Source organism: Rattus rattus, chromosome 15 (assembly GCF_011064425.1).
Source record: "Rattus rattus isolate New Zealand chromosome 15, Rrattus_CSIRO_v1, whole genome shotgun sequence".
NCBI classification, from domain to species: Eukaryota; Metazoa; Chordata; class Mammalia; order Rodentia; family Muridae; genus Rattus; species Rattus rattus.
The window spans coordinates 29,114,353-29,141,799 of record NC_046168.1 but is presented as its reverse complement, the minus strand read 5'-3'; the positions used below and the strand labels follow the sequence as shown (position 1 = coordinate 29,141,799).

The 27,447-nt window shown below is 44.9% G+C and overlaps 1 protein-coding gene across 3 annotated transcripts in view; it reads right to left on the bottom strand.

The window, feature by feature from the left end:
* Nucleotides 1–27,447, bottom strand: part of Ss18 (SS18 subunit of BAF chromatin remodeling complex) — a 62,168-nt gene that overhangs the window by 9,648 nt on the left and 25,073 nt on the right. The window contains exons 4-9 of one of the 3 annotated variants that reach the window (XM_032885557.1): nucleotides 21,069–21,222; nucleotides 17,669–17,890; nucleotides 4,962–5,129; nucleotides 4,236–4,340; nucleotides 1,417–1,509; nucleotides 547–669 (exon numbers count right to left, since the gene is read on the bottom strand). In XM_032885557.1, the coding sequence (XP_032741448.1) occupies nucleotides 547–669; nucleotides 1,417–1,509; nucleotides 4,236–4,340; nucleotides 4,962–5,129; nucleotides 17,669–17,890; nucleotides 21,069–21,222 (865 nt within the window). The remainder of the gene's footprint in view (nucleotides 1–546; nucleotides 670–1,416; nucleotides 1,510–4,235; nucleotides 4,341–4,961; nucleotides 5,130–17,668; nucleotides 17,891–21,068; nucleotides 21,223–27,447) is intronic. The other 2 variants (XM_032885559.1, XM_032885558.1) reach the window with 2 other exon arrangements.

The window sequence follows — 27,447 nt, the reverse complement described above, 5'->3', positions numbered from 1 at the left end:
GACTTGGTGCGTGAGTCATTGGGTGAAAGGTGAACTTTTTGAATGGGTGCTGGGGCTCAGGTCCATATGTGTGTTTAAAAAACACTTTAACCAACGTTGTTACTTCCCATGCCTTTAAAAGGAGCATTTGAAATCAACACTGTAATAGTAGACTGGGCTAAAATTATGCTTATAAAATGGTTAGGACTAGGGGTTGGGGATTTGGCTCAGTGGGAGAGCGCTTGCCTAGCAAGCGCAAGGCCCTGGGTTCGATCCCCAGCTCCGGAAAAAAAAAAAAAAATGGTTAGGACTAGAGAGGAAGATAACGCCATGGGTAAGGGCACTTGCCACCAAACTTGGTAACCTGAGGTCAATTTCCAGGACTATCCTCTGATTTCTACATGTACACCATGCTCCATGTGAGCACGTGTATCCGAGCACACACAGCACTTTCTCTAAATAGATAAATGGATGATTAACATTTAAAATAAATTTAAATGCTACTCATGTATTTCAAAAGGATTCTTGCCCCATCTCTTGGTAGACAAGCAGAATGAAAGCTCTCACCGTAGCCCTGCTGCTGTCCTGGGTAGCCCTGCTGCCCCGGGTACTGCTGCTGCTGGGGTGGGTATCCTTGCTGTGGAGGTGGTCCTTGGTAAGCGTCCTGCTGCTGGCCGTACTGCGAGTTTCCTACAGAAGAAACGGAGAAGAGGAGAGCAGAGCCCTGAGAAGTCTGCCTAATTAATGGCTTTGCTTTTCCCTCTAAGATGCACAGCCAACAATACAAGAACAAAATGAAATGCCATATTGATTTAAAAAAAAAAAAAACTTAACAAAACAAAGAAAAAACTCAAACCAAACAGAAGGATTTCGGCCAAACAAACTGCAGTTAGAGCCAATTGTGCAAGGCTGAACTGCAGCTCTGTCAGCGCCTCTGCCATTGCGAGTGTTACAGTTACTGGAGCATCACAGGCCTAAGATCATGACTACGCTAAATAAAATAAAAAAGACAGAATTAAAGACAGCTACGAGAGCACACACTAGCTACACAAGATCAGCAAGCTGTTCCCTAGAGGCTCTATGCTGAGATTTAAATCACACACACACACACACACACACACACACACACACACACACACACGAAGGGTGGGGGGATGGGGTTGATGGATTTATGTTCAAAGAGGAAAACTTCCACGGAGCAAAGAAGCATTTTTGAATGTTTGTCTTTTTACTGCTGTTAGAAACGACACACCATGGTTACACGTTCTAAATATCTGGAAGGTTGTGTTGGGGCCCTGTAACTTTCTAGCCAGCCAGCCAGCCACTGGGACTCTAGGAGAGCTTTGCGTGGGAAGACGCTGTCCTGTGCGAGAACTGCGGCTGCTGGGGAGGGCCGTGCGTGTGCGTGTGCATGTGCGTGTGAAGGTATGCAGATACCTCCTTCGCAGTAATGTGGTGAGGACTCCTCATAAGGCCTATCGTAGCCTTGTTCAGGATACGACGGTTGCTGATAACCGTAATCATTATGACCTACATCAATTCGACAAGAGACAGGAAGAAACGTTAATGGCCACTGAGTGAAAACCCTACAATTAAACTTTAAGATAAAACTGAAGAAAAAAAAAAAGAAATGGAAATACATAAAAAAATAATTTTAATTGCATTAGCAAGTATTTACCAACGTGAATGCTTTCACCATGAGATTACAGCACACTATTTCAAGGCAAAGAGCAGTAGTCTTAGAAATTTACACTCATCCTCCTAACTGCGATAATCCTCACTGAGGGCAAAAAACCCTTGCATTCTATTTTAAAAAGAGAATGAGAACATTTAGGCCTCTCACGTTTAAGTAAATCGAGTCAAATCAGAATGAACACGGGATGCAAGTTATGACATCTTATCAAACCCCTGTTCTGAGGGTGGACATTTCCACAGCATACACTAAAAACAATATAAAATATATGAGGTCCAAAAAAAAAAATCATTTTTTTTAAAGATAAGGTCTCTTACCCTGGGTTTCTGGAGCTCCCTCTGTAGACCAGGCTGGCCTCAGATTCACAGAGACCCAACTGACTGCCACCCAAGTAAGAATGTATCTTATAGTGCTGTCATTTTAAACATCTTTAGAAATATTTCTAGAGTATTCTGCATATCAACATTCATAAAATGTGTATTTCCTGAGTTGGAGAACACCTTAAATTTTATGACTCAGTAACTTCCACCAGTAGACTAGACTAATCTTTTATTCTTTAATGTTTCACCTAAAAACAAAATGCAGACTAATGTCTTCAGTTGCTAAAACTTGGTACTAATGTTCTGAAAAGGCCTAGGAGGAAGGACTATAGTTCCACATAAATGTTACATTCACCGCATTAGTCTGAAAGCCCCCAAGCCACTTTAAGAGTTGGCAATACATGACCGCCAGCTTACTAAGGCCAGTGGTCAGCTGAGATAGAAGTACCACCAGAATCCACTCACGTAGCCACTGCCCACAGCGGCTCTCCTGTTCTCATGACAGTCTGCAATGTGAGAGCAAGACCACATGGCCTACAAGGACCAAACCTTCGCTGCCTTGCCCTCTGCAGAAAATCTCAGCCAAGCACTCGTTCATGTACTTATGGGCAAGGTCATCTGGACCTGAGAGAAGATGCTCAATTGCCTGGGGAATGTAATTGAGGGGAACACTCTGTCAAGACCTACTATACACACTGTGAAAACATTACTACTTAAATGAAGAACAAGCTAGTACACGTAACTATAGCTTTACGTTTTAACAGTTAGAAAAATAATGTGCCTATTTTTAATAAGAAGGTTCAAAATAAGGCAAATTTCACATTTCTGAAAATGTTCAGGACCCGAAACCATCAAGTCCAACACAACTGCTTAAGTGCACTTTAAAGCTGACTTTAAAGGATAATTTATTCTTAGATTACTTATATTTACCACATAGATGTCACCTTTTAAATTTTTCTGTAAATGTACTATTATTAAAGTTTAAATTTAAGAAAAAAGTTTAATATATCCACAAAGAATTAAGGAGAGGAAAAGCACTGACATTCTGAATACCAATGGCAAGAAAACCTGAGATAAAAGCACACAGTTCTAAGCAGAGTTGCACAGATCATTACAAACTTCTTGTGTGTAAAGCTGGTGACAGTCGGTGTTTATGCCTCACGCACTGATGAGAAGCAGCAGATGAAATGCCACTTGAACACAGACCCCCATCTTGTTGGTTTCCATCAGGTTCTAGCCAAGAGGTCCTAAAACTTCAGCCTGAAGTTTCTTTGCCATATAATTACATTAAAAATAACAAAAGAGTTTACTTGATAAAATACTTTGGCAAAGCACTTCACTAAAAGACAAATTACCCCATGATATTTCTTTGTACCCACTAAAAAGAAATTATTTTACCAGTTCTACATGTTTAGATAATTTTTCTTCAACATTAAAATACAAAATTTTCAAACAAAAAAATGCCTAGTAAAAATCTACTTGTGCACTTAGATTATTTTCCATGTACTTTCTTAGTGTATAGCATTCTTTAGTGGTGTTAACTTCTTACAATTCATGTTCCCATTTAAAGTAGGTGGGGGAGAAGCCACTAAATTAAAAATCCAAATGTCTTGGCTATTCAGCACGATTCAGTGCACCTTATCTATTGCTATATTGTGGACAAGCATTTCCTCAATAGCAAGCATATAAGGCACAGTTACTTCCCAAGAATGGAACATAAATAAATGAAACAAGAACTATATTCTCTATAGTCTTACAGAGCTATATTCTTAAATATAAGCAAAACAATGGGTGAACTTTATAGCAGATGAATTATATCTCTCTAAAAATACCAAGGAAGAAGAAGTGGAGGAGGAAGAGGAGGAGGAGGAGCAGGAGGAGGAGGAGGAGGAGGAAGAGGAAGAGGAAGAAGAGGAAGAGGAAAAAGAAGAGGAGGAAGAAACCTGTAGCATTTGCTTTAGGCTCAGATGAACAATCCTAAACATAAAAGGACCCTCTTTCCCACGAGAGACACTGGAGTGATGGAAATGTAGCTCCAGAGAGCACCAACAGTGACCACACAAATATACCTTGAGTTAATTACAAACCAGTGTCCTTCTTGTCAGTGCTATACAACACCAAATGCTTCTACATGAAGAAACAAGTTGGTAGTTTCTTCGCCCCTCATTAAAAAGTTGTGAGATGCTTTCTACATTAATCCTGGGCAGGGATAGAAAACGGGAAGGTAACATTAGAGAGATTACCATCAGGGTAATACTGCTGGTTCATGCCTTCTGGAGGACCTTGTCCACCATGACTGTATTGGTCCCCATAATAGTCTTCCTGGCCTGAGTACTGCTGTGGTGGGCCTGAAAAACCACAACCAGTCAAGACATAAATCATTTGTTCTCTCCGTCATCCAAGGCGATCTTTCTAATCTGCTGTTACGAGAGACTACTTCTGAGCGGGAGACTCCCACAGTGCTTTGGCACTACTCCCACGCACACACACACACGCACACGCAGGTCCACACGTCACGGTTATCAAATCAGTAAGACCATACACATAATACCAAACAATACCAACTCAGAAAAGCAGCCTCTGAAGCAGAGGCTGAAGCAGGTGGAAACTGATTTCCTTTTACTTGTTACGCTAGTATTAAGGCATTTTGATATAAAATTGGCTTTGGCTTTGTCATATACTTAGTAACTTCTAAAAAAGGGAGAGAGGGCATTTTCTGATGTAAATGAGTAAATTTGATAGAAAAGTTTCTGATGCGGGACTTCCCTAGAGAACACCAGACAAAAGGAAGCCACGTGCTGGGAAGCTCCTCTATGCCTCAGGACTTCCTCGGGGTTCCCTAAACCCTGCTCCCTCGGTGGGTGGCAGGGGAGTGCAACAAAAGCCAGGATGAACAGTGCATTAAAACTGAAAGCCTTTCAATGACTGTCATTTACAGTAAGCAAGGAATTTTCCAGATGGCTTCTCACCCTGTTGTGGAGGTCTATAGGGAGGCATCTGTCTCTGGCCCATCATGTGACTGCCTTGGTTAACTTGACCCATCAGTCCCATGGGCGCCTGCTGTCCTTGGTAATGCTGCGCACCTCCAGGTGGCATGCTGTACTGCTGAGAAGGAGGCTGCTGGTGCATCATGGGACCTGCAGACAGAAAAACATCATCACGTGGTGTTCTGGCACTGCTGCTCATCATGCGATGACAGGTACAAGACTCTTACCACAGAATACACAAAGTGTGCACTCGCACAAGGGGCACTGACTGCAAGTATAAACGAGTCTGCACAAAGCTCACATGCCCACACTTATCTGCAAATAAGGAAAACGACCAAACCCCAGTGGACCCCTCAGGTCCACCAGAGCGCTCCAGTCATTTTTAAAAATCAACATGGAAACAAGCTCTTTCTGGCATAGACGTCCTCTATCCGCATCACCTCACCGGCTCTCCAGAAAAAGCATCTTACCACAGCATGAGGAAAGCGATGAAAATAAGACCAACAGAAGAAACCCACTTCTGGGTTTGTTTCCTTCTGTATGTACAGAGGATGATAAAGACTTATTCTCTGTATGTGTGTGAGTTTGCATGACTTATGCACGCTGCATACATGCAGGAGCCCAGGCTAGACCAGGGAGGGAGGGCATCTGGAATGCAGAAGTCACAGGTGGTGTGAGCTGACCACTGTGAAGGCTTGGGACTGACCTCATGTCCTCGGGAAGAGCAGCAACACTTCTAACCACTGAACCATCTCTCCAGCCTACACTCTCATTCCTTTTAGTACACATTTATGCAATAGTGGTAAGCAGAAACCTACAGAAGCACTTCATAAACATATCAGTTAAATTTTATAAACTTCAATTTTATGCAAAATTAAAAAAAACTTTGCATTTCCCAAACCTTTTATAAGCTTTACAAACTAGAAATATATAGTGCTTTTTCTTTTTCTTTGAAATATCTTTTTATTTTATATTCTTTTTTTAAGGATTTACTTTATGTATGAGTACAGTGTTGTTGTCTTCAGACACACCAGAAGAAGGCATCAGATCCCATCACAGATGGCCGTGAGCCACCATGTGGTTGCTGGGAATTGAACTCAGGACCTCTGGAAGAAGAGTCAGTGCTCTTAACCCCTGAGCCATCTCTCCAGCCCTACAGTGCTTTTTCTTAAAAAAAGAAATTTTTTTGTTTTTTTTTTTTTTAGTTTTAATCATATGTGTACAGGTGTTTTGCCTGCATGTATGTATCTGTGAACGATTTGTACGTATGCCCAGAGGCAGGAGAGGGCACTGGATCCCCTAGAGCTGGAGTTACAGACATGACAGCTGTCATGTGGGTGCTGAGAAGTGAACCAAGGTCCTTTCCAAGAACATCATCTTTCCAGCCTCCAGGACCACGGTGCTCCTTAATAAACTACGAGGAAAAGGTCTGTAGTACAGCATGGGCTCAGAGACAGGTACACCTACAGGGTGAGAGTTAGGAAAAGGTCTGAGGTAAGGCATGGGCTCAGTACACTCTACAGGGCGAGAGTTAGGAAAAGGTCTGTAGGAAGGATGGGCTCAGGGACAGGTACACCTACAGGGTGAGAGTTAGGAAAAGGTCTGTAGGAAGGATGGGGTCAGGGACAGGTACCCTCTACAGGGCGAGAGTTAGGAAAAGGTCTGTAGTACAGCATGGGCTCAGAGACAGGTACACCTACAGGGCGAGAGTTAGGAAAAGGTCTGTAGTACAGCATGGGCTCAGAGACAGGTACACCTACAGGGTGAGAGTTAGGAAAAGGTCTGTAGTACAGCATGGGCTCAGAGACAGGTACACCTACAGGGTGAGAGTTAGGAAAAGGTCTGTAGGAAGGATGGGCTCAGAGACAGGTACACCTACAGGGGTGAGAGTTAGGAAAAGGTCTGTAGTACAGCCTGGGCTCAGAGACAGGTACACCTACAGGGTGAGAGTTAGGAAAAGGTCTGAGGTAAGGCATGGGCTCAGAGACAGGTACACCTACAGGGTGAGAGTTAGGAAAAGGTCTGTAGGAAGGATGGGCTCAGAGACAGGTACACTCTACAGGGCGAGAGTTAGGAAAAGGTCTGTAGTACAGCATGGGCTCAGAGACAGGTACACCTACAGGGCGAGAGTTAGGAAAAGGTCTGTAGTACAGCATGGGCTCAGAGACAGGTACACCTACAGGGTGAGAGTTAGGAAAAGGTCTGTAGTACAGCATGGGCTCAGAGACAGGTACACCTACAGGGTGAGAGTTAGGAAAAGGTCTGTAGGAAGGATGGGCTCAGAGACAGGTTAGGAAAAAGGTCTGTGGTACTCAGAGACAGGTACAGGGGTGAGAGTTAGGAAAAGGTCTGTAGTACAGCATGGGCTCAGAGACAGGTACACCTACAGGGTGAGAGTTAGGAAAAGGTCTGTAGTACAGCATGGGCTCAGAGACAGGTACACCTACAGGGTGAGAGTTAGGAAAAGGTCTGTAGGAAGGATGGGCTCAGAGACAGGTACACTCTACAGGGTGAGAGTTAGGAAAAGGTCTGTAGTACAGCATGGGCTCAGAGACAGGTACACCTACAGGGTGAGAGTTAGGAAAAGGTCTGTAGTACAGCATGGGCTCAGAGACAGGTACACCTACAGGGTGAGAGTTAGGAAAAGGTCTGAGGTAAGGCATGGGCTCAGTACACTCTACAGAGGGAGAGTTCAGCACCACTGCTGCAGCACAGACAGTGAAGATCTGTCACGTGACCAGCAGTGGCCCTCGCACTCCGTGTGGCCGCCTAGCAGTGTCAGATGCTCCCCGAGGGCTGCCGGGTCCCACACTCTCAGCCCGCTGTTCCGAGTGTCTGAGTGTCGTCATGCAGTCCTGCTTACACAGCGCCAGACTTGGGGGTGAGCTAAAGTACAAAAGGGAAAGCTGTGCAGGCCACGATGACACAGCGAGTCACAGGCTCACTATTAATTTAAACAAACATCTAAAAACCAAGCAGCCACTTCCTTAAGTTTCCAGGGACAATGTGAGCACAGAGCTTTACCTCCTCGGCAACGTGACCATCTGTTCCGTGGGAAGAAAAGCTTCTTCAGAGCCGCTGTCTCCCTGAGCACCTCTGTGTGTTCTGCTTTTGTCTAAGTCTTCTCGGGTCTCTCCAGTTTTATCACTGTATGTAGAAGCTCTCCAAAGCCCTGGAGCCCTTCAGCATGGAAATGAATTCTTCACAGCAGGAGGAAGATGGCTCAGTAAGACTGGCAAGGAGACAGACCCTGGGCACACTGTAGGTGCCTGCCATGCAAGCCTTCACCTGCACTTCCCAGGGCGCCCTGGCAACCAGGGAATCCACAGAGCAAGCTTGCTAACAGTACCTGGCAAGATTACAAACGTCAGCCGAGTTCAGAGTGCACCTCTGTGCCTGTCCTTTTCACCTGCACATCTCAAAAGTGTTGGGTGTGGTGGCTGCAGTATGGGTGTGAGCCGTGCACATGGCTAGAGTCGGAGGAGCCCACAGGATCCCCAGTTACAGACAGTCATGAATTGCCATGTGGGTACTAGGAGCCGAACTCGGGTCCTCCAGAAGAACAGGTGATCTTAACCACTGAGTTTATCACTCTAGTCATGAACTCTATGTGATAAAAACATTTTAATGCTGTTACTCATAATTTATTGTCAACCTGACTGGGCCTTTTTACATTTCATTTTCAAGGAATGAAAGGTTTGCCTTATTTTTATTTTCAAAAACTGCCCAAAGGACTCCTGACTTAGAAGTTAGGCTGTATCTGAATATTGGAGCCAAAATGAAAGGCATCGCTAGGAGAGGGGCTCTCAAATATCTATCACAACAAAATTCTATCTCACTTCAAAGTCCTTCCAGGAGAGAGGAAATTCCAGCACAGGGCACAGCCCGCACAACCGTGCCATCTGAGCCCTATCTCTATCTGCCTGCAGCTCAGTCACCACCTTCCTGAATTCTGTCACTGCCCCCGAGGCCTCACAGCACTCGGGATCAACGGAAATCCAGAGGAAACAGGACAGGAAGGCAGCACACCCGGCATCTGCACACGCCCTTGAAGGCTTACCCATGAAGAGTTTAGACGTCAACTCTGATTATCTACGATGCATATGGTTCTCCTTAACACACTAACGGGAACAGAGCAGTTCAGTGAAAGGCCGCCAATTCTACGGATGGCAGAATACCCCAGAATAAAGCAGACTGGCAAGGTGAATGCAAATAACGGCAGCAAGCATCTGTCACTTCACAGATATCCCTTGTTTCTATAAATGTCGACATTAGATATACGACAAAGTAGATAATGCATACACAAGATATAGAATACCTCATTAATCTAAGAATTTTTCATATATTTTGCAAAGGACATAAACCAAATATTCACCATTTCCACACTAATCCATTTTGAATTTTATAACTTACTACACAGTCTACAATAACAATTCTACATTAAACACAGAAAATAGTCCAAAATTGCTATACTTTATATTACTGAAATCCTGAGCTCCAAAATTTTGTCAAGAAGCAAATGTGAGTGCTTCTCATTATGTAGCAGGCCCAAGGCAAGGAGCCTGGGTGACGGACAGACGTGGCAGACATTGTAACCATCTCAGGGGCTTACACTCAGACCAAAGAACTTACGGATGTTATCAGTTAAATTTGGGAAGAATCTTAAATGATGTTATTTTTAAAACATTCTTATACATAGACATACACACGCCCACTCATATCTTCAGACACAAACCACCTTTTCCGACATTCATTTATATTGACCACTTCTTGATGACTGTGATTCTCAGCCCTACTGACATTCACCAAATTTCTGGAGGTCCCAAAGAGGGTACTGCCACCTGTGAGTACAGGACAGGCACCCAGTTAAACAGTTCCTTAGGATGTGACACAGTCCCCACAACAAGGAATTAGCTACGACCCCAAGAGCGTCAACAGCAGTGAGGTAGGACATTCTGGTTTTCTCATGGGTGTGGCAGGCGTCTTCACAAACTAGTCTGAGAACTACACTATGGATTTTGCTTCCTAGTGATTAAATTAAAACAAAACCACCATGAGTAGTATGTTACAGATGAAAAAGTGTAACAACAGACAAAGCTAGGGCATGTTTTACTTAGCAACCTCTCAAAAAATTGCCTACATTTTGAACTAGACTCCACGGTGACTCATAAAGACATTCACTGGTAAAGATTTGAACTGAATTAAAAACCTCTCGATTGAATGGCACAGTGACATAAGAGGACAGTCTCGGGACGGGCTACATCAGAAGGCCTAGCTTGCGGTGAGGAGCGCAGCCGCCACGTGGCTTGCCCAGACTCACAAAGCACCAGCGCAGATCCCCGGTATTACACAGGCCAGGCTCAGTGATGTGCCCACGCCTGAAATCCCAGCACTCGGCAGTGGGGATCCCTCAGCTACCTACCAAGCTGGGGCTACAGCCTGGGCTGCAAAGCAAGGGGGTGGGGGGAGGAAGGGAGTGGAGGGAGGGGAAATATGTAATTATTTTACAGTTTTAAAAAGTTAACGGCTGAGGCATGACAATGCCACAGAGAATGACATCGGTTCCCTAATGGGTTACAGTGGGACATACAACTAGACAGTCAGTCAACACACATGACAGTGTGACCGGGTGTGGCCAGAGCAAACAGAGCATCTGACTATCATGAGCAAAGAGTACAGAGAAAAGAAAAATAAACAATTATATAATGAAAACCACTGAGATTCCCATCAACAGCCTTAGTATGTTATTGTGCCTGTAGACTATGTACATGGAATAATTCAAAACACGTGTCAAGTCTGGCAATGCTTCCTAGCTCATGTTCTAGGCTTCTTACACCTTCCAGAGTTTTCATATTAAACATGGGCTAACTTTTCTAATTAGAAATTGGTGTAACAAAATATCTAGTCTGGACTACGGCAGAAAGACTGCACTACACCTCCTCAAAGCCTTCATCACAGCAGCCGTGGCATCAGCAATAGTCTCGACAGCCTTGATGGTAAGAACAAAGATAATGACACGATTCAGTCGGCCAAAAGTCATCAAAAACACATTCCCATGGAATACTTCAAATAATTCCTGTTCTTGAAAATTTAGTGAGCAAATCATGATTTGTGATGACTCCCTGAACGTCAGAGTAGCGAGGCCAGCATGGGAACAGCCCCCGACAATCCCACACACTACAGTGCTTTAATCTCTACACTGGATGTCCTACAGCTCCGAAGCTCAGGCGGAGTCTGGAGATAAACCTATCACCAAATCTACCCAGGAGAGTCCGTGGCACAGGTAAACTCTGCGTTTTCTCGTAGCCGTGCCAGGTGAGCAACGTTTCTTGGTGCTGAGGGAGAAGACAACAGAGACATCACCCCACTGCCCCTTCTGGATGCTGCCTCTGCCTCTCTTCCGCTTCCTGATGTGAATCTGTGCCCTGGGGACAATAACCTAGCACATTACATGTAGAGTGCATTCGGGTGCGACCTACGAGTTCTTTACAGAAGTCACAAAACCTAAAGGGGGTGAAGACCGCTCACACTTGCTCTTGCTGCACGCAATGCGACAACTGAAAGATCAATGTCAATCTTTATGTCTAAAAGGAAAAAAAGCCTAAAAATGGTGACCAAGCGATTTGATACAAACTATGCAGACGTTTACTGAGCCAGACTTTCACAAGAGTCCATCTTTTACCAACAGCGTTAGCAGTGAGAGTAATAGTGTGGGGTGGGCAGGTCAGAAGGCAGCTTTTCAAACTTCCTTTACTTGGGCTTTGCCTGCACATACGTGTGCATGCATCAGACCCCTGGAACTGAGTTATGGATGGCTGCACACCATCGTACGTATAGGTTGATGTCTGTATGCAGGTGAGGGCTGGCACAAGTTAGGTCAAGGCCATGATTGGACAGTAAAAAAATAAGGCGGGGAACAAAGCTTTTGTAAGGAGGGAGAGAAGGGGAAGGAAAAGGAGAATCAAGACGGCGGCGGCGAAGGATGACCCAGATCCGGGTGGTCTTGAATTGCCAAGTTGGGATGGATATCATTGGCAAATTTATCTTCTCTAGGTGGGCGGTTTATATCCTTATCAGTTGGTTATGAGTTTATTGTCTGGACATATTGTGGATTGAAAATTTAACATATAAATTTGATTGATAAACTACAGCTTATTGAGTCCTGATTTCCCTGGGGTTGTTGAGAGTGTGGGCAGAGGCTGTGGTAGGGATAGGAAGGACAGCCCCATGCTGGACTTCTAGAGCCCTGATTTTACAGGGTAGCTGAAACCAGAGAGTTCGCGGCTAGTAGAGAGCCGCCAAGAGAGATATTAACAAAGAGATAAATTTTGGTTAGTCCATATGGCCCCACCGGAGCCAAAAGAAACTCTAGGGACCCTGGAACGGCCAGACTGCCTGGGTCTGAGAGTCCTTAAGGGCAGCGTGGAACTGCTGAGATAAAAGTACCCCACAGTGCCATGTGGCCCTATGAGCCGTAGGTTAAAAAGTTCCACCCATTTTTAATATTTACCACAAGATGGGTGCTGGGATTGAACCCAAGTCCTCTGCTAGAGCAGCCAGTGCTCTTGACCACTGGGCCATCTCTCCAGCCTCCAAAGGACAACTTCCAGGAGTTGGTTCTCCCCTTCTACCATAAGCACAGAAGACTCAAACTCAGGCTCTCAGGCATGTGTAGCCACCAAGCAATCACACTGGCCCACTTCACTTAATCTTAAAGACTTTTAATCAATTTATCAAAAACCCCAGGCTCGAGCCTTGAATCTATGTCTAAAGAATTATACTCACAGAGGTCTTGAAGCACATCCTTAACACAAAACAACAATTTATGGAACTCTTTACAACTGACATTTAATTAATAAAATTCTATTAAATAAAAAAAGCTACACTTAAATGTTTATAAATAAATACACTGCTTCTACCAAATAAAACTGTGGCCATTTCCAGAGGCTTTTCTGTTCTCATTTGGCTGGCTTTGGGATTGTTTATTAAACATCTTTCCAGATTATGACATGACATTTAGTTCCAATTCCTACTCATCAAAGAAACAGATGTGCATGACCCCAAGCGTTCTTCTCAGCACCAGGGATGAGGCCGTGAACAGAGAAGCCCTGCTCCCAGCCTCTTCGGCTTTCAGTTCTATACCTCACTCCACGCAGCTCTGTACCTGTGTACATGGCCCTCACGGTAAAGGCTCCGGGCAACGACTGAAGACAAGAGTGAGTTAAGATGGGGAGGCAGATGCTGGGCTGTCTTCAGACAGTGGTGTGCCATAAGTTTAATACTAAAATTTCCTCAAAAACAGCACAAAGGAGATTTTGCTAAAATTATAGTTCAATAACTGAGTTAAAAAAAATTCATTTTTCTCAAATTCTAGATGTATAAAACTAACAGAGTAAATACCAATCACAATGTTATCACACATCCATAGATACAATCACATACCTATAGATACCTTCACACACCCATGGATACCGTCAGACATCCTCGGATACAGTCGCACATCCATGGATACCGTCACACAACCATGGATACCTCACACATCCATGGATACAGTCACACATCCATGGACACCATCACATATTCATACATATACAGATACTATCACACGTAACCTGTTTTAACACTATCTAAAGCCAACTGCTGCTAATATGCATTTCAATGGCCACAAGGCTACAGAAGTATACAGTAAATACCACACTCCTCATGTGGGTGAGCCTGCTCAGCCTTTGCAGCTAACTGGGACTTGAGGCAGCTGCTACGGCAGGCAGCTTTCTGCAGCTATGAAACGTGGCGCACTTTAACAAGGTTCAACAATTCTGTTAATAACTTTCCTATCAAACTCCCCTCACAAACTTTTTTTTTTTTTTTTTTGGTTCTTTTTTTCGGAGCTGGGGACCGAACCCAGGGCCTTGCGCTTCCTAGGTAAGCGCTCTACCACTGAGCTAAATCCCCAGCCCCTCACAAACTTTTTAATAAAGCTAAAAACAGTTTTCACTCATGAGGTTCAGTGAGAAAGGGGTCCATGAGAGGGAGCCAGAGATCTTATAGGGGAGGGAGGACTAGAGTACGTATTGAGGTGAGAGCTAAAGGGAGGACTGGACACAGGGAGGGGAGTTCCAGAACCCTGTCACTCTGTCTTACTAGACTACATGGCCTGAGGACATCAGCGCCAGCGCTGTGAGCTAGCAGACTCACTCTCTACTTCTGAAACAACCTGAAAGATAAAGATGAGTAAAATATCTAAACGCCACATTTACCCCATGAGTAAGCAATTACAATAAAGATTTGGAGAGTGTTTTTCCCTTTAATTTCTCATTCAAAGTAGAGAGATGGACGAGCGGCAGAATTCTTACAGCAGTTTACAGAGGGAGTGGGGATGAGCTTAAAGCTACTGAAGGAGTGCTATAGACTGCCCTGCAGTGCTCCTAGAATGAGTGCTTTAGACTGCCCTGCAGTGCTCCTAGAATGAGTGCTTTAGACTGCCCTGCAGTGCTCCTAGAATGAGTGCCTTAGACTGCCCTGCAGTGCTCCTAGAATGAGTGCTTTAGACTGCCCTGCAGTGCTCCTAGAATGAGTGCCTTAGACTGCCCTGCAGTGCTCCTAGAATGAGTGCTTTAGACTGCCCTGCAGTGCTCCTAGAATGAGTGCCTTACACTGCCCTGCAGTGCTACTGAATGAGTGCCTTAGACTGCCCTGCAGTGCTCCTAGAATGAGTGCCTTACACTGCCCTGCAGTGCTCCTAGAATGAGTGCCTTAGACTGCCCTGCAGTGCTCCTAGAATGAGTGCCTTAGACTGCCCTGCAGTGCTCCTAGAATGAGTGCCTTAGACTGCCCTGCAGTGCTCCTAGAATGAGTGCCTTAGACTGCCCTGCAGTGCTCCTAGAATGAGTGCCTTAGACTGCCCTGCAGTGCTCCTAGAATGAGTGCCTTAGACTGCCCTGCAGTGCTCCTAGAATGAGTGCCTTACACTGCCCTGCAGTGCTCCTAGAATGAGTGCTTTAGACTGCCCTGCAGTGCTCCTAGAATGAGTGCTTTAGACTGCCCTGCAGTGCTCCTAGAATGAGTGCCTTAGACTGCCCTGCAGTGCTCCTAGAATGAGTGCCTTAGACTGCCCTGCAGTGCTCCTAGAATGAGTGCCTTAGACTGCCCTGCAGTGCTCCTAGAATGAGTGCTTTAGACTGCCCTGCAGTGCTCCTAGAATGAGTGCCTTAGACTGCCCTGTAGTCCTAGAATGAGTGCCTTAGACTGCCCTGCAGTGCTCTGGGGTTGGGGTGGGGGGGCTCAAGGTGTAGCTCGGTGGCAGAATACAGGTCTGCACTTGTGGGGACAGCCCCAGCCAGAAGGAAAAGCTGTAACGCAGTAAGTCAGTTTGCAGAAATATCACTACACATTAATAACAAATATATTGGTAAATGATACAATGCTCCAGTTAGTGCCACAGAGCTCAGCTGTTAGCTTTTCAAGTAAGATGGTTCACTTGACAGAATCTTCCTTTCCTTTTCTCGAGCTCATGGTATTAAGTGACCCTAACCAAAAGCTTCATCTTACAATTTCACCAATATTTAGTTTTCATGACTCAGAAACCCTTTTAATAAAAAATGGTGGCACATGACTGTAATCTCAGAATTTACCAGGCTGAGGAAGGCCAACCAGGACTACACAACAAAACTACTTCTCAAACTGAACAACCAGGGCTGGAGAGGTGGCTCCGTGGTTAAGAGCACTTGTTCTTACAGAGGCTCCCAGAATCAACATGGTGCCCACAACCGGGCTCCAGTCCCAGGGTGCCCTCTTCTGCCGCCCAAAGGCAGCACACACGTGTACACAGGCATCCATGCAGGCAAACACACACACACACAAAATAAACCTTAACCAACAAAACAACACGCCCAGGAGAAAACAAGACAAGTACTGCTAAGCACCTTCCAGTGTTTCTTAATACAGAGAGAGACATGGAAATCTGGGGCTGTCTGAGGATTTTCGCCATTTTCAATGCAAACAAAAACATTAAAGCAACTCTTGACTAAATTTGAGACCTGGGGGTGGGGCAGTACCAAAGACTGAACTTTTGTTCCTGAAAGAAATTTTTAAGAGGTGAGGATGCAAAAAAAGTTCCCTTTTGTTTTTAGAATTTTTCCAAGCTTCCTAAAAAAGGACTATTTGCAATGTGGTGTGCTCTCATCTCTGCCACATTTCTAAGTCTAATAAACAGGAAAAACTATTTAAAGATACCTTACTGTTATAAAAACTACCTAAAGAAAGGTTTTCTGATAAAACAAAAAACGTTTTAATGAAACTTTTATTTGCCAAATCAGTTTTTGATTCAATAGGTCCCCACGACTTGAGCACCTCTAATCAAAATTATATAACTGTATTCATATTTTGAAATTATAATATTTCATCATAAACAATTTTAACACAAGCCCAACTTCCTTTATCTGAGTACCTGAGTGGTCTGATTTTTTTTTTTTTTGTATTATCAAATTTGAGGCTTACTACATTTTGTGTTTAAAAATTAAATTGCACTTTGTTTGCTTTTTGCACCTTTTATTTGGGGTTCTGTGTTGAATTGTTTCATATGCTAGCCACTGGGTAAGTAACATTAGAAAACAGGCACACAGTGTGCCCTCGTGAGCAAACTCATAGCTTTACAGTGGCCATGTGCCAAATACTTTAACATAGCAATTAGCAAAACGGAGCACCACTTACTGGCTTTTAGTCATTATTTACAGGATGCTTGAAAGAGAAACACAGTAACAACTTCACTAAGGCTAGTAATAAACTGTAGTACACTCCATGCTAAGCAGCTAGCTAGGGTGCAGAGACACCCCCACTAAACACTGGAAGGCAAACCCTTCCCTGCTTCAAACACTGGAAAAGCCATCTGGAGTTACCAGCCCCAGCAAGAATAAGGCTGGCCAGTTTGCTCACGAGGGCACACTGTGTGCCTGTTTTCTAATGCGACTTACCCAGTGGCTAGCATATGAAACAATTCAACACAGAACCCCAAATAAAAGGTGCAAAAGGCAAACAGAGTGCAATTTAATTTTTAAACACAAATAAAAAGACTCCAGGCAGCCTCAACTCCATGTTGCTTCTTGTGCACACAACTGTGACTCGGTTCACACTTAAGACAGAGGCTGTCTCACACGACCAAAACAAATACACATTCCACTCAAGAGAACAGACGCTCCGAATTGCAGCTTAGCTTGCAATCCAGCAATGGAGACCTAAGGCAGAACTTCCACAGGTCTGGGCCAGCTTCAACTACACAGGAGATGTACCTTAAAAAGTTCCCGGTCCACCAGACTGCTTGTAAGAGCCAGAGCCAGAGGTTGACTGGTGACAAACAGTGTCTACTACACAACAGGGAAAATGTACCTGTGCAATCTCAGTGCAACAGTCACCTAAACAAGGCCAGCATGGCAATGCCAGGTGACATGCCAACGGGCACAGAGAAGACTTCACAAGGCATCCTACAGCTAGAAGGTGACACACACGCACACGCATAAACGCTTGCACGCACGCACGCTCACACACACACACACACACACACACACACACACACACACACACACACACGCACACTCACACCCCAATAATAAGAAGGAGATCCTGAGCTGGGACAGGAGGGGCATGAAGGAGCTGGAGCTGGGGAAGAGGGGGGCAGGAGTGCTGCGGGCAGTTACCTTGATTTGGTTGCATATTCATGTTTGGTCTGGGACCATAGTTTCCCATTGGCTGCCCCTGACTCATTGTCATCTGGTTCTGCACGGGCATGCTCTGGGACGATGGCACAGAATGGTTGTAGCCTCCCATGGAGCCGTGGCTACTCGAAGGCATATTCATGGAGCTGTTCGTCATGCTGAGCTGACTGGGTCCAGGTCCCTGCATTGGCATATGGTTAGGCCCTTCAAAGAGAAACGGTCAGAACGGACAGTCAGATTACGAGTTACGGAGGTGCATGGTACAGGTCTCCTTATCGTTACTGAGCTAGCAGCCGAAGCAGCCAGCTGACTGTTTAATCAACAGGAAACAAGCAGAGAGTTCAAATGGTAATCTGATAAGGTACATGTTATTTTCCTAGTTTAGTGCTGAGGAAACTTGGAAAACAGGAATTGTCTGGAGAGGAACAGGAAGGAATACTAGCTTGCTGGGACACGGAGCAGTACTGCACGGTAGTGGCAGACAAAAGCAAACAGATGAACAGGTCAGTGAAGCACAAGAGTGTAAAAAATATGTCAAACAGATAAAATAGTAAGCAGTAAACAACAATGGTATTGTTTATAGTCATGGGAACAGATGGAGAATTTAGCAAGAAGGCGGGATGACTGGACAGCATGTTTGGAAAGAGCATCCAGTAGGGTCCCTACCTCATTCCTTCTACTACAACTAATTTCATATGTAGAAAAAAATTAAACTTCCCCTTCTCAGAGAAGGGGAGAAGGGAGGGAGAGACTGAGAGGAAAAGGGGACCAGATATTGGGCTGTAAAGTGAACAAACAAATCAATTAATTAGTGAAAAACTAAACGTTAAAAGAAAAACACGGGCTGGAGAGATGGCTCAGTGGTTAAGAGCGCCGACTGCTCTTCCAGAGGTCCTGAGTTCAATTCCCAGCAACCACATGGTGGCTCACAACCATCTGTAATGAGATCTAATGCCCTCTTCTGGTGTGTCTGAAGACAGCGACAGTGTACCCACATACATACATATATGAAAAATAATAAATAAATCTTTAAAAAAATATAAAGAAAAGAAAAACAAATCATAAAATGTAACTTCAAATATGAGAACTTTGGAAACAATCCTGGAAAGGGAAGGCCTTAAGTATGCTTAGAAGCTCAGAGCTATAATAAATGGATACATTTAGCTATATAAAAATAAACAGAAGTTGAGGACCTGGCTCAGTTGATAAAGAGCTAACCATGCGGGCATGAAGACCTGGGTTTGGATCCCCAGAATGTATGTAAAATGCAGGGAGAGACAGCACATGCCTGTAATCCCTGGGCTGGCTGGTCAGCTCGTCTAGCCCAATCAGTGAAGTCTAGGTTCAGACGGCCCTGCCTCAAAGCTCTGAGCCAGCACATTGTGAAGAAACACTTCGTACACAGCTGAAGCAGTGCAAATCCACGTAAGTACTGCTTTATACAGAGCACTTTGCAATGATTAGCAGATTTTAAAATGTCCTGGTTTTGGTTTGTCTTGATGACACAAAAACTGGCCTCAATTCACCATGCAGCAAAGGATGGCCAGAGACTCCTTAACCTTCCACCTCTCACGGCTTGGGAGTATAGGCGGGTCCCACTACACCTAATAATTTAACTGCTAGGAACCCACACGGAGAAAGCTTTGGGGTATGTATTTGTCTACATGCACAAACATAAACATGTGCATAGACATACCAAAACACTGTAAGCTTCATTTCTGTCACCAGGAAATGGCATACAGACCAGACACATCCACAAAGAAGGGTGTGATACCGGAGGATGGCTCGTGGTTCAATGAGCGCTGGGGTTTGATTTCCAGAACTCACCACAACTCACAACTGTTGGTAACCACAGTCCCAAGGGCTCCTATACCCTGTTCTGGCTTCCTCAGGCACCACGCACACATTAGAAAAACAAACCATAAAGATAATAAAAATAATTCTTTTTTTAAAAAAGGATGCAGCATGGCCACCAAAGAGAATGAGACAGCACTGTGTATATAAGCTCTGAGGAAGAGCTTATATAAAGGGTGTTTCTGGAAGGAAGGAAGGAAGGAAGGAAGGAAGGAAGGAGGAGGGAGGGAGGGAGGGAGGGAGGGGAGGGAGGGAGGAGGAAGGAAGGAAGGAAGGAAGGAAGGAAGGAAGGAAGGAAGGAAGGAAGGAAAAAAAATCAAAGTTTCTACCACACAAACTCAGGGCTCGCAACTGGCTAACCTGAGCTAGCACAGTGTGGACTTGACAAGCAGCTTCCTCTCAACTGCAGTCCAACTGGAGACTAAAAAGTACTGCTCTACACTCCTATCTGCACGCTGTGCGGGGCCATCTCAAACCTCAGAGGAGACAGAGGAGAGTGGCAGAAACACCGTCCAGCCCCTCCGTTAGCTGCTGCACACCAATCTTCTAACGCAGGCTACCTCGTCTCTCGGCTCAGTGCTCTCCCTTGGATTCTTTCAGTCTGTCTGTCCTCCTCGGACACCAATGCAACCAACGGCACAGCCAGCCAAGGAAGAGACCATGCTGGACATCTCAATTAATTCAGGCTAATCATAAAAATGGTTCTGTTAATTTACTCTATTGCTAACTAAACAGCACTCTTTTCTGTTTGGCTAGTGAAAGCAACCTGTCCCCAGAAAGTAAAAATATTCTCATATTAAAAGGAGAGTACGCTTTATCAAAATCTATGCTATGGACAATTTATTATAAAAACACAATAGTTTTGATGAAACTTTCTTTAGAAGGTAACTAGACAAGCACCCAAATGGCCTAAGAAGGTCCTGTTGTTCTGTTGCTACAGCTGGGGAAGGACTCAGAGTGTGAGAAAGCGTACATTAGTCTTCAGCCTTTAATACTGCTTCTCAATCAACTTCCATTTAATCATGCGCTATAAACTGTGTACTAGTAAGATGGCCTCAGAAATACCTGCGAAGGAACCCTGCGTGCCCTAGGCACGTCTGGGTGGTTCCGCTCCTGCCTCCCCATGGTCTCTACAGTGTCCCTATTTCTGAGATCAATATATTTTCAGGTAAATAAACATGATGGTACCTTTTCATGGACAGGTTTTAACTCTTAAGCCATGGCTCAATCCCCCTACCCCCCGGAAAAGCTTCTAAAGCTAAGTGTATCGCACAGTTTCAGACAGACTAAATTTAGCCAGTTCTGTTCATCAGAGGAATGCTGTGTGTCAGCTGCATCAAAGCCCAAGGGCAGCCTGATAAACACTGAATACAGGTCACGTAGTTCTGCAGCTAACACACTCGGAGAGCGTGGACTCGGGGGCATTCAAAGCAGTTTTGTCATCAGCAATCTAGCATCCCCCGAGCCCCCACGTCGTTTCAGTTGCTAAGCAACTCTGGTGCTAATGTCTTAGAGGAGAAAAACTTACCAGGCATCTGGCCGTTCATCTGGTTCTGCATGTGTGGTGCAGGAGGGCCCCCACCCACCATTCCATCTGAAGGCATGTTGTGAGAGCGGGGAGGGGGTGGAGGGCCACTCTGACTCATCCCTCCAGGACCCATAGGCACATTCTGTGTAGGCGGCTGAAAGAAGACAGCTCAGTCAAACAAGAGAAACAACAGAATAATGTATGAGAGATTCATATGGATCCGCCGCTGTCTATATGACTAAACTGCATATAAACAAAACAATAACTGCATTTCAGTGTCTTCCAATGCATTTTAATGATGCGTTTATTAATATCATATTTAATACCCCTCATAACTTCAAGTGCCTTGGAAAGAAGACTACAGTTAAAATCTCTCAGGGAAAGAGATTTTCTAACAGGCTATACAGATTTTCTGTTTGTTTATTTATGATCTCTAACGTGTCTACTGTTATTTAAATTACGTTCAAAAACTAAGTCCCCTTTCCTTCTGAAGCTATCTGGATGTTTACTAATAGTAGACTGTTACCTGCAAATGCGGTAACAGCAGCAAAGCACGGAAGGAGGAGCAAGAAGTCTCAGAGAATGCCGTCCTTTATACTTAGAGCTGGCAGGCACTGGAAGGACACGTTCAAACAGAAGCCAACAGCTTGGCTCGGCGTTTCTGTGCCAGTCACTGCTCTAGGTTGGGGATGTTACCAATGGCCTCCGAGGGTACAGACAGTGGACTCTAAAGGATGTCTTTGACAATCCTAATGAAAACCACTCACTAACCCTGAGAGTTCACAAAAGACTGAAAGGATGGACACACACATGTATTTACACATACGCTCACGTGCACACACACAAACACAGACACACATACACACACACAGATACAAATGTACATACACACACACACACATACATGCATACACCCACACTCAGACATACACACACTCATGAGCACACACACAGACACACACACACACACACACACACACACACACACACACACACACACACACACGCATGTAGTCAAATTGTAATCCACACGTCTGTCCTGCCTTTCCTTCCAGACCTTAGGGTAACACCCAGTCAGCAGTTCTCACATTTGCCACCTCTAGTTACGATGTAGCTTTGCAGATGTGAACACAGCAGCACAGAGCAGACAGACACACTGTTCTTCAGCCAACATCACTTAGAAAAACAAAATCACAACTGTTAATCTCTTTAACAGTAAATCCAGTAAATCACTAACCTTTAGAATTTTTAAATCTCATCTTCAGATCTTTGCCTAACTTTATGCACTTAACAATTTGGTTCTGATTTCATTTTTTTTTTTTTTTTTTTTTTTTTAAAGAGCACGAAATCACAATCTTACTTTTGGGTGGAGGAATTGAGGGCTACCGCTCCAGGAAGGGGGGTCAAATGCTGGACCACACACCACACCTTGGCCTTTACCTGCACTGTGTTATACACACCATGAGCCCAGCAGAAAGCTAGAATTCTTTGGACTCTCTGACAACAAGAAAAAAGAAAAGTATAAAAGATCAGGAGAACCATGGGGAGACAGTAGCCAGGAGGTGACAGTGAAGCAGATGGCTTGTGCAGGCCCACAAGGCTCTCAGGAAGAACGCAAGCCTTCTGGAGAGGACACAATATCTTCTTACCTGAGCCTCACCAAACTTAAGGTGATCTCTGGGTATCTCAACACCAAAGGCAAATGGCTCCCTTTGGAAGAAAACAACACAGATGTGGACTGTTGTTTCAGGGTGCTGTGAAAAACAGAAGTAGATGTCCAGCAGCAGCAGGATGGCCGTGACGAATCAGCAAGCAATGGTAGGGGACAGAAACTCCCACATCCTGGTGGGGGATGCAGGTGCCATGGCAAATGTCACTCAACAAGTTTAACACAGAGGCAGCACTGAATCTGGCCATGCCAACTCCTGTACACGTTCTAGAGATGAACACATGGTCCTGCACATGTAGATAAAGCACTCGCTCAGGGATCCATCAGAAGAACCCCCAAGTGATAAACAAAACCTGCACATCATACAGTGGGTAGTGTTTGGCCACACAGAAACACAGTGGTAGGGATGCCTAAGGTCAGCAAAGCAGAAAGGCTGCACAGATGAGGCCAGCACATGACTCCAGTTTTATAAATGAGCAGAACAGGCAAAAGCAGAGACAGCGAGAAGGCCAGAGAGCTGCCCAATGAAAAGGAGAAGGGAGAATCGAGATTTAGTGGTGTCGGATATGAGGGTTTTTCGTTTATAAGGTTTTTAATGTATAGGTGTTTTACCTGTATGTACACATGTGCACCACATGCCTGCCTGGTATCAAAGGAGCTCAGCAGGGAGCTTTGATCCTGCAGGACGGAGTTACAGATGCTGTGGGCCACCATTCAGGCTGGGGACGGAACCCAGGACTTCACAGAAATAGCTTGTGCTCTTAGCCACTGAGCCAGCTATCCAGCTGCAGATACAAGGTTTCATGTGTTTGAAACGACACAGTGGTTAAGGCTGCACAGCTGTGAGCATGCTAAAGGGTCACTGAGTTGTGTGGCTAACGTAGTGACTGTTGAATCTTACTTCATTCCAAAAGGATAGACAAATGAGAGAAACAAGAGTAACATTAACTTTAAAAATTTTTATTATGTGTGTATTGGGGATGGGGGCCATTGTCAGAAGGCAGTTTGAGGGAGTCGGTTTTCTATTTTCACTATGTGGGTCCTGGGGATCCAATTCACATTGTCGGCCTGGTAACAAGCCTCTTTACACCTGAACGACCTCCCCAATCCCAAACGTAACAAAGACCCAGCAAGCACATAAAATAACCGTGCTCCATGCCACACCAGGAAAATGGAAAATGTCTATAAGGTTTAAGGGAGCCAGAAAAATAAACAGGACCAGAAATAATTCACAGAAACAATGGAGAAGAAAGAGAAGACACAAGCGAAGGGTGCTCATGGCTGGGACGCAGCTGACAAGCTGCCCTGGCGTGCAGTCCTGGCAGAGAACTATAAACCAAATACATCATCTAACTGATTTAGAGAGTGCACACGATGGGCAACACTGGCTAAGGGCTTTCCAAAGCTAATAAAATGACCCCTTACAGTGGTTAAGACAATACACAGAAAGACAACAAGCTAGCCCAGACTCCATACTAAAATAAAATATTCTCTGTCCAACCTGACGATGAAATAAAAATCTTTAAGGTGAGCAGAGATGTGGCTGAGGAGTGCAGGGCACTGGCTGTTCTTCCGAGAGTTCAGCTCCCAGCACCTGAAGGACAGCTCACAACCTGAAATCCCAGCTGCTTCTTCTCACCTTTGCAGGCAACTGGTACATACGTGGTGCACAGACATGCAGACAAACTCTCAAACACACAAAAGAAATTAAATAAATCTTTTAAAAAGCAAGTTACTACACAAGAACATGTACTTGGGTGAGTATGGAAGAAATGAATGAATGAAGGCATCAATACGCACACATTACCATCAGCATCCGTAACAGCAATGACATACTGCGGGCCCGGGCAGCTCCGCACAGCACTGGAAAGCACAGGGCCCTGGCATCAATCATCACCAGCGCAAGGAAGGAGAGCTGCTCTCCAAGACAAACAGCCGTTCATTCAACAGCAAGGGCTGGCAAGTGAGAGTGGTGAACACCTCATAATACAACGTCAAAGATCTGTGAAGCAAAGCCAGAGAGGACTAAGACGAGAGAGGAAGTCAGAGAAAGAGACAGCGAGAGACCACTCAGAATGAGTTTAAACAAGGCATCTGATAATCAGACAAAGTAGACAGGGCTTCTGAAGTATTTAGCTTAAAGAAAGGTGACACAAAAACAGTCCAAGGAGCAGGGCAGCTCCCGAGGGGCGGGGTACCTCAGCACTAGGGCACCTAGCAAACAGCAGGCCCTGGACTGTCCTGGCACCAAGAAAAGAAAAAAGAAGAGGTGTAAATGCAAAATTTTCTCTATTAAAAACACCTGATCTAGGCACACCTGGGAGGCAGATCTCTCTGTGTTCAGCCAGCCTGGTCTACAGAGCTAATTCCAGCACAGCCTGGGCTACACAGAGAAGCTCCTGTCTTGAAAAAACCAAAACAGAAACCCAAACCAAAACCAAACAAATAAACAAACAAAAAACACCTAATCCATGACTTAAAATCTTTCCTGAAGAAATCTCCTTGTGAGCTTTTATTGTGATCTCATGTCTAAATCACTTAGGAATAAAAAGGGAAAAATAGAAATTCATATGTAACCTTTCAGAAATCAAAAATAAGGAGAGCAGGTTCCCTTCTGTACAAGCCCATTATTCCCTGACACAGGCAGTGCAGGATGGAAACTTGCAGGACATGTTTTCAGACACTAAAAACCACTGAACAACAGGGGCAAATCAAGTCCAGGGCATCATGCGCAATGGACGTCCGTCCCTGCAGGGCCCCGGGTGGGCGCAATGACCTGTGGAAACGGCACAGTGTGGCGAACCAAAGTGAGGTCTACAGGATTCTCACCGAGAGACAGCGTCTGAGAAACTAATACTCACGCATAACAGCCCTCAGCGACTGTGGAGCTGGCCAGGCGGCTCGCACCCAAGGGTGCTTGAGCCCTACAGTACGAGTCTAACGACAGAGAGTGACCCCAAGAACCCGGTTAAGTTAGAAGGAGCCCAGTGTCCTCTGAGCCCACAGCACGCCATGGCTCCCACAAACCCACTTAATAAAATCATCATTCTTTTCCAAAAGAGCAAGAGAAGCATTCACAACCAAGTAAGACTTACAAAACCTTTACAACCAACACCATCTTACTAGTGAGATAGAGCACTCTTGCCAAACCCTGGCAGTTAAGAAACAGACAAAAATATTTGCTAACACTGGGACGCAGTAAAAAAATCAACAAGCAAATTAATGTCAGAAGTAAACTAGAAAACAGCAACAAGACGACTGGGGAAGGAAAGCTTCCTCGCAGGTACACGACAGAGAACACACATAGAGGACGTGACTACATCACCCATTATTTACTTCGTAGTTCCCACAAGCTGGAAACGAAATCGCCACCGGACAGCATTTATCACGAGAAGAGATGCGCGGTATCTGAAGGGAGCACTGTTGAGAACAAAGACTGCAACAGAAGGACGTGCCACCTTTGCTCAATGCTCAAGGATAATGGGTTTCCCTAAAGTCAACATGTCAACTACAGATGACATGTATGCTTGCCCTGGAAAGTCACAAAATCATTCTCCCATCTACACGTGAAGGAACATCCAGGGCAGTCCTAAGAACGATTACAGGCAAACTACAACATATCATAATAAAAACATGAGCTTGGTGCAAGGACAGACAAACAAACCAAAAAAAGAGCCTAAATGTTGGCTGTAATGAAGAACTCACATGTACAGCAAGAAAACGGTGAGTGACATTCAGTGGGCAATGAACACTTTCCAATAGATGGCGCTGATAACTGTGATTTGTGATAAACTTTTCTTTTTGCCCCTACCAGAAACTCTACCTAGGACCTCACGCATGCTGGTCAGCTGCACTAAGCCACACTTCTAAGGGAATGCAGGCATACCGTCTTAACCTTGGTATAGGAACGTGAACATTCACGAGAGCTACTCATCCAATGATGTCTCAAGCAGACCAAGACAAATTTCAGAGTAGAAAGCATGTGAGAAATACAGATAAAGATAACAAAGACTTATTTATAGGGCCCTGGGTTTGAAACCCAGCATTGAGTTTGAGGTCCTACAGTCAATTAGAAAAAGGTCAAAGAATTAAAAACTAGAAAACTCGGGATGAGAGCATTATCTGAGGAGTAGTACAGTCACCTATACCTTCAAAGGAAGGTTTTACTGTGGATGAACGGCATGTAAGAGGTTACTGCACTTGATCCCTTTCCTGGCATGAGAATAACGGGCCCCACTATCTACTTCCAGAAGCCTCTGCTGCGCTGCTCTGTTCACTTCCCGTGTGTCAGTGCACACTGTCCGTCAACTCTACTGTGCAGTAGGCTGAATAAAGGTGAGGGCCATAATTGTTTGCTAACTGTTGGGGCCTCCAGTCATCCAGTATCAACTTGATAAGTATTTGAGAAATGATTATGAAATCTAGATTCGAGACCTTTCACTGAGTGTGTGCTGTCCCCAGCGTTGGGGCCTGACTCATCTGACCCTGGGCCCTGAGCATGCTCACAGCACTCCTCCACGGCACCAGCCCTCCTCCACCCTCACCTCTCCTGGAAACCCCACAGATGCAAAGGCTTGGTCATCTTCCATGCTTAAATCAACTTAGCCTGAGTCTCATGGAGCCTGTTCTACCCTGGAGCGGTGGGGCCACCCCAACACACCTCCCTCCCTCCCCTCTCTCTCTCTCTCTCTCTCTCTCTCTCTCTCTCTC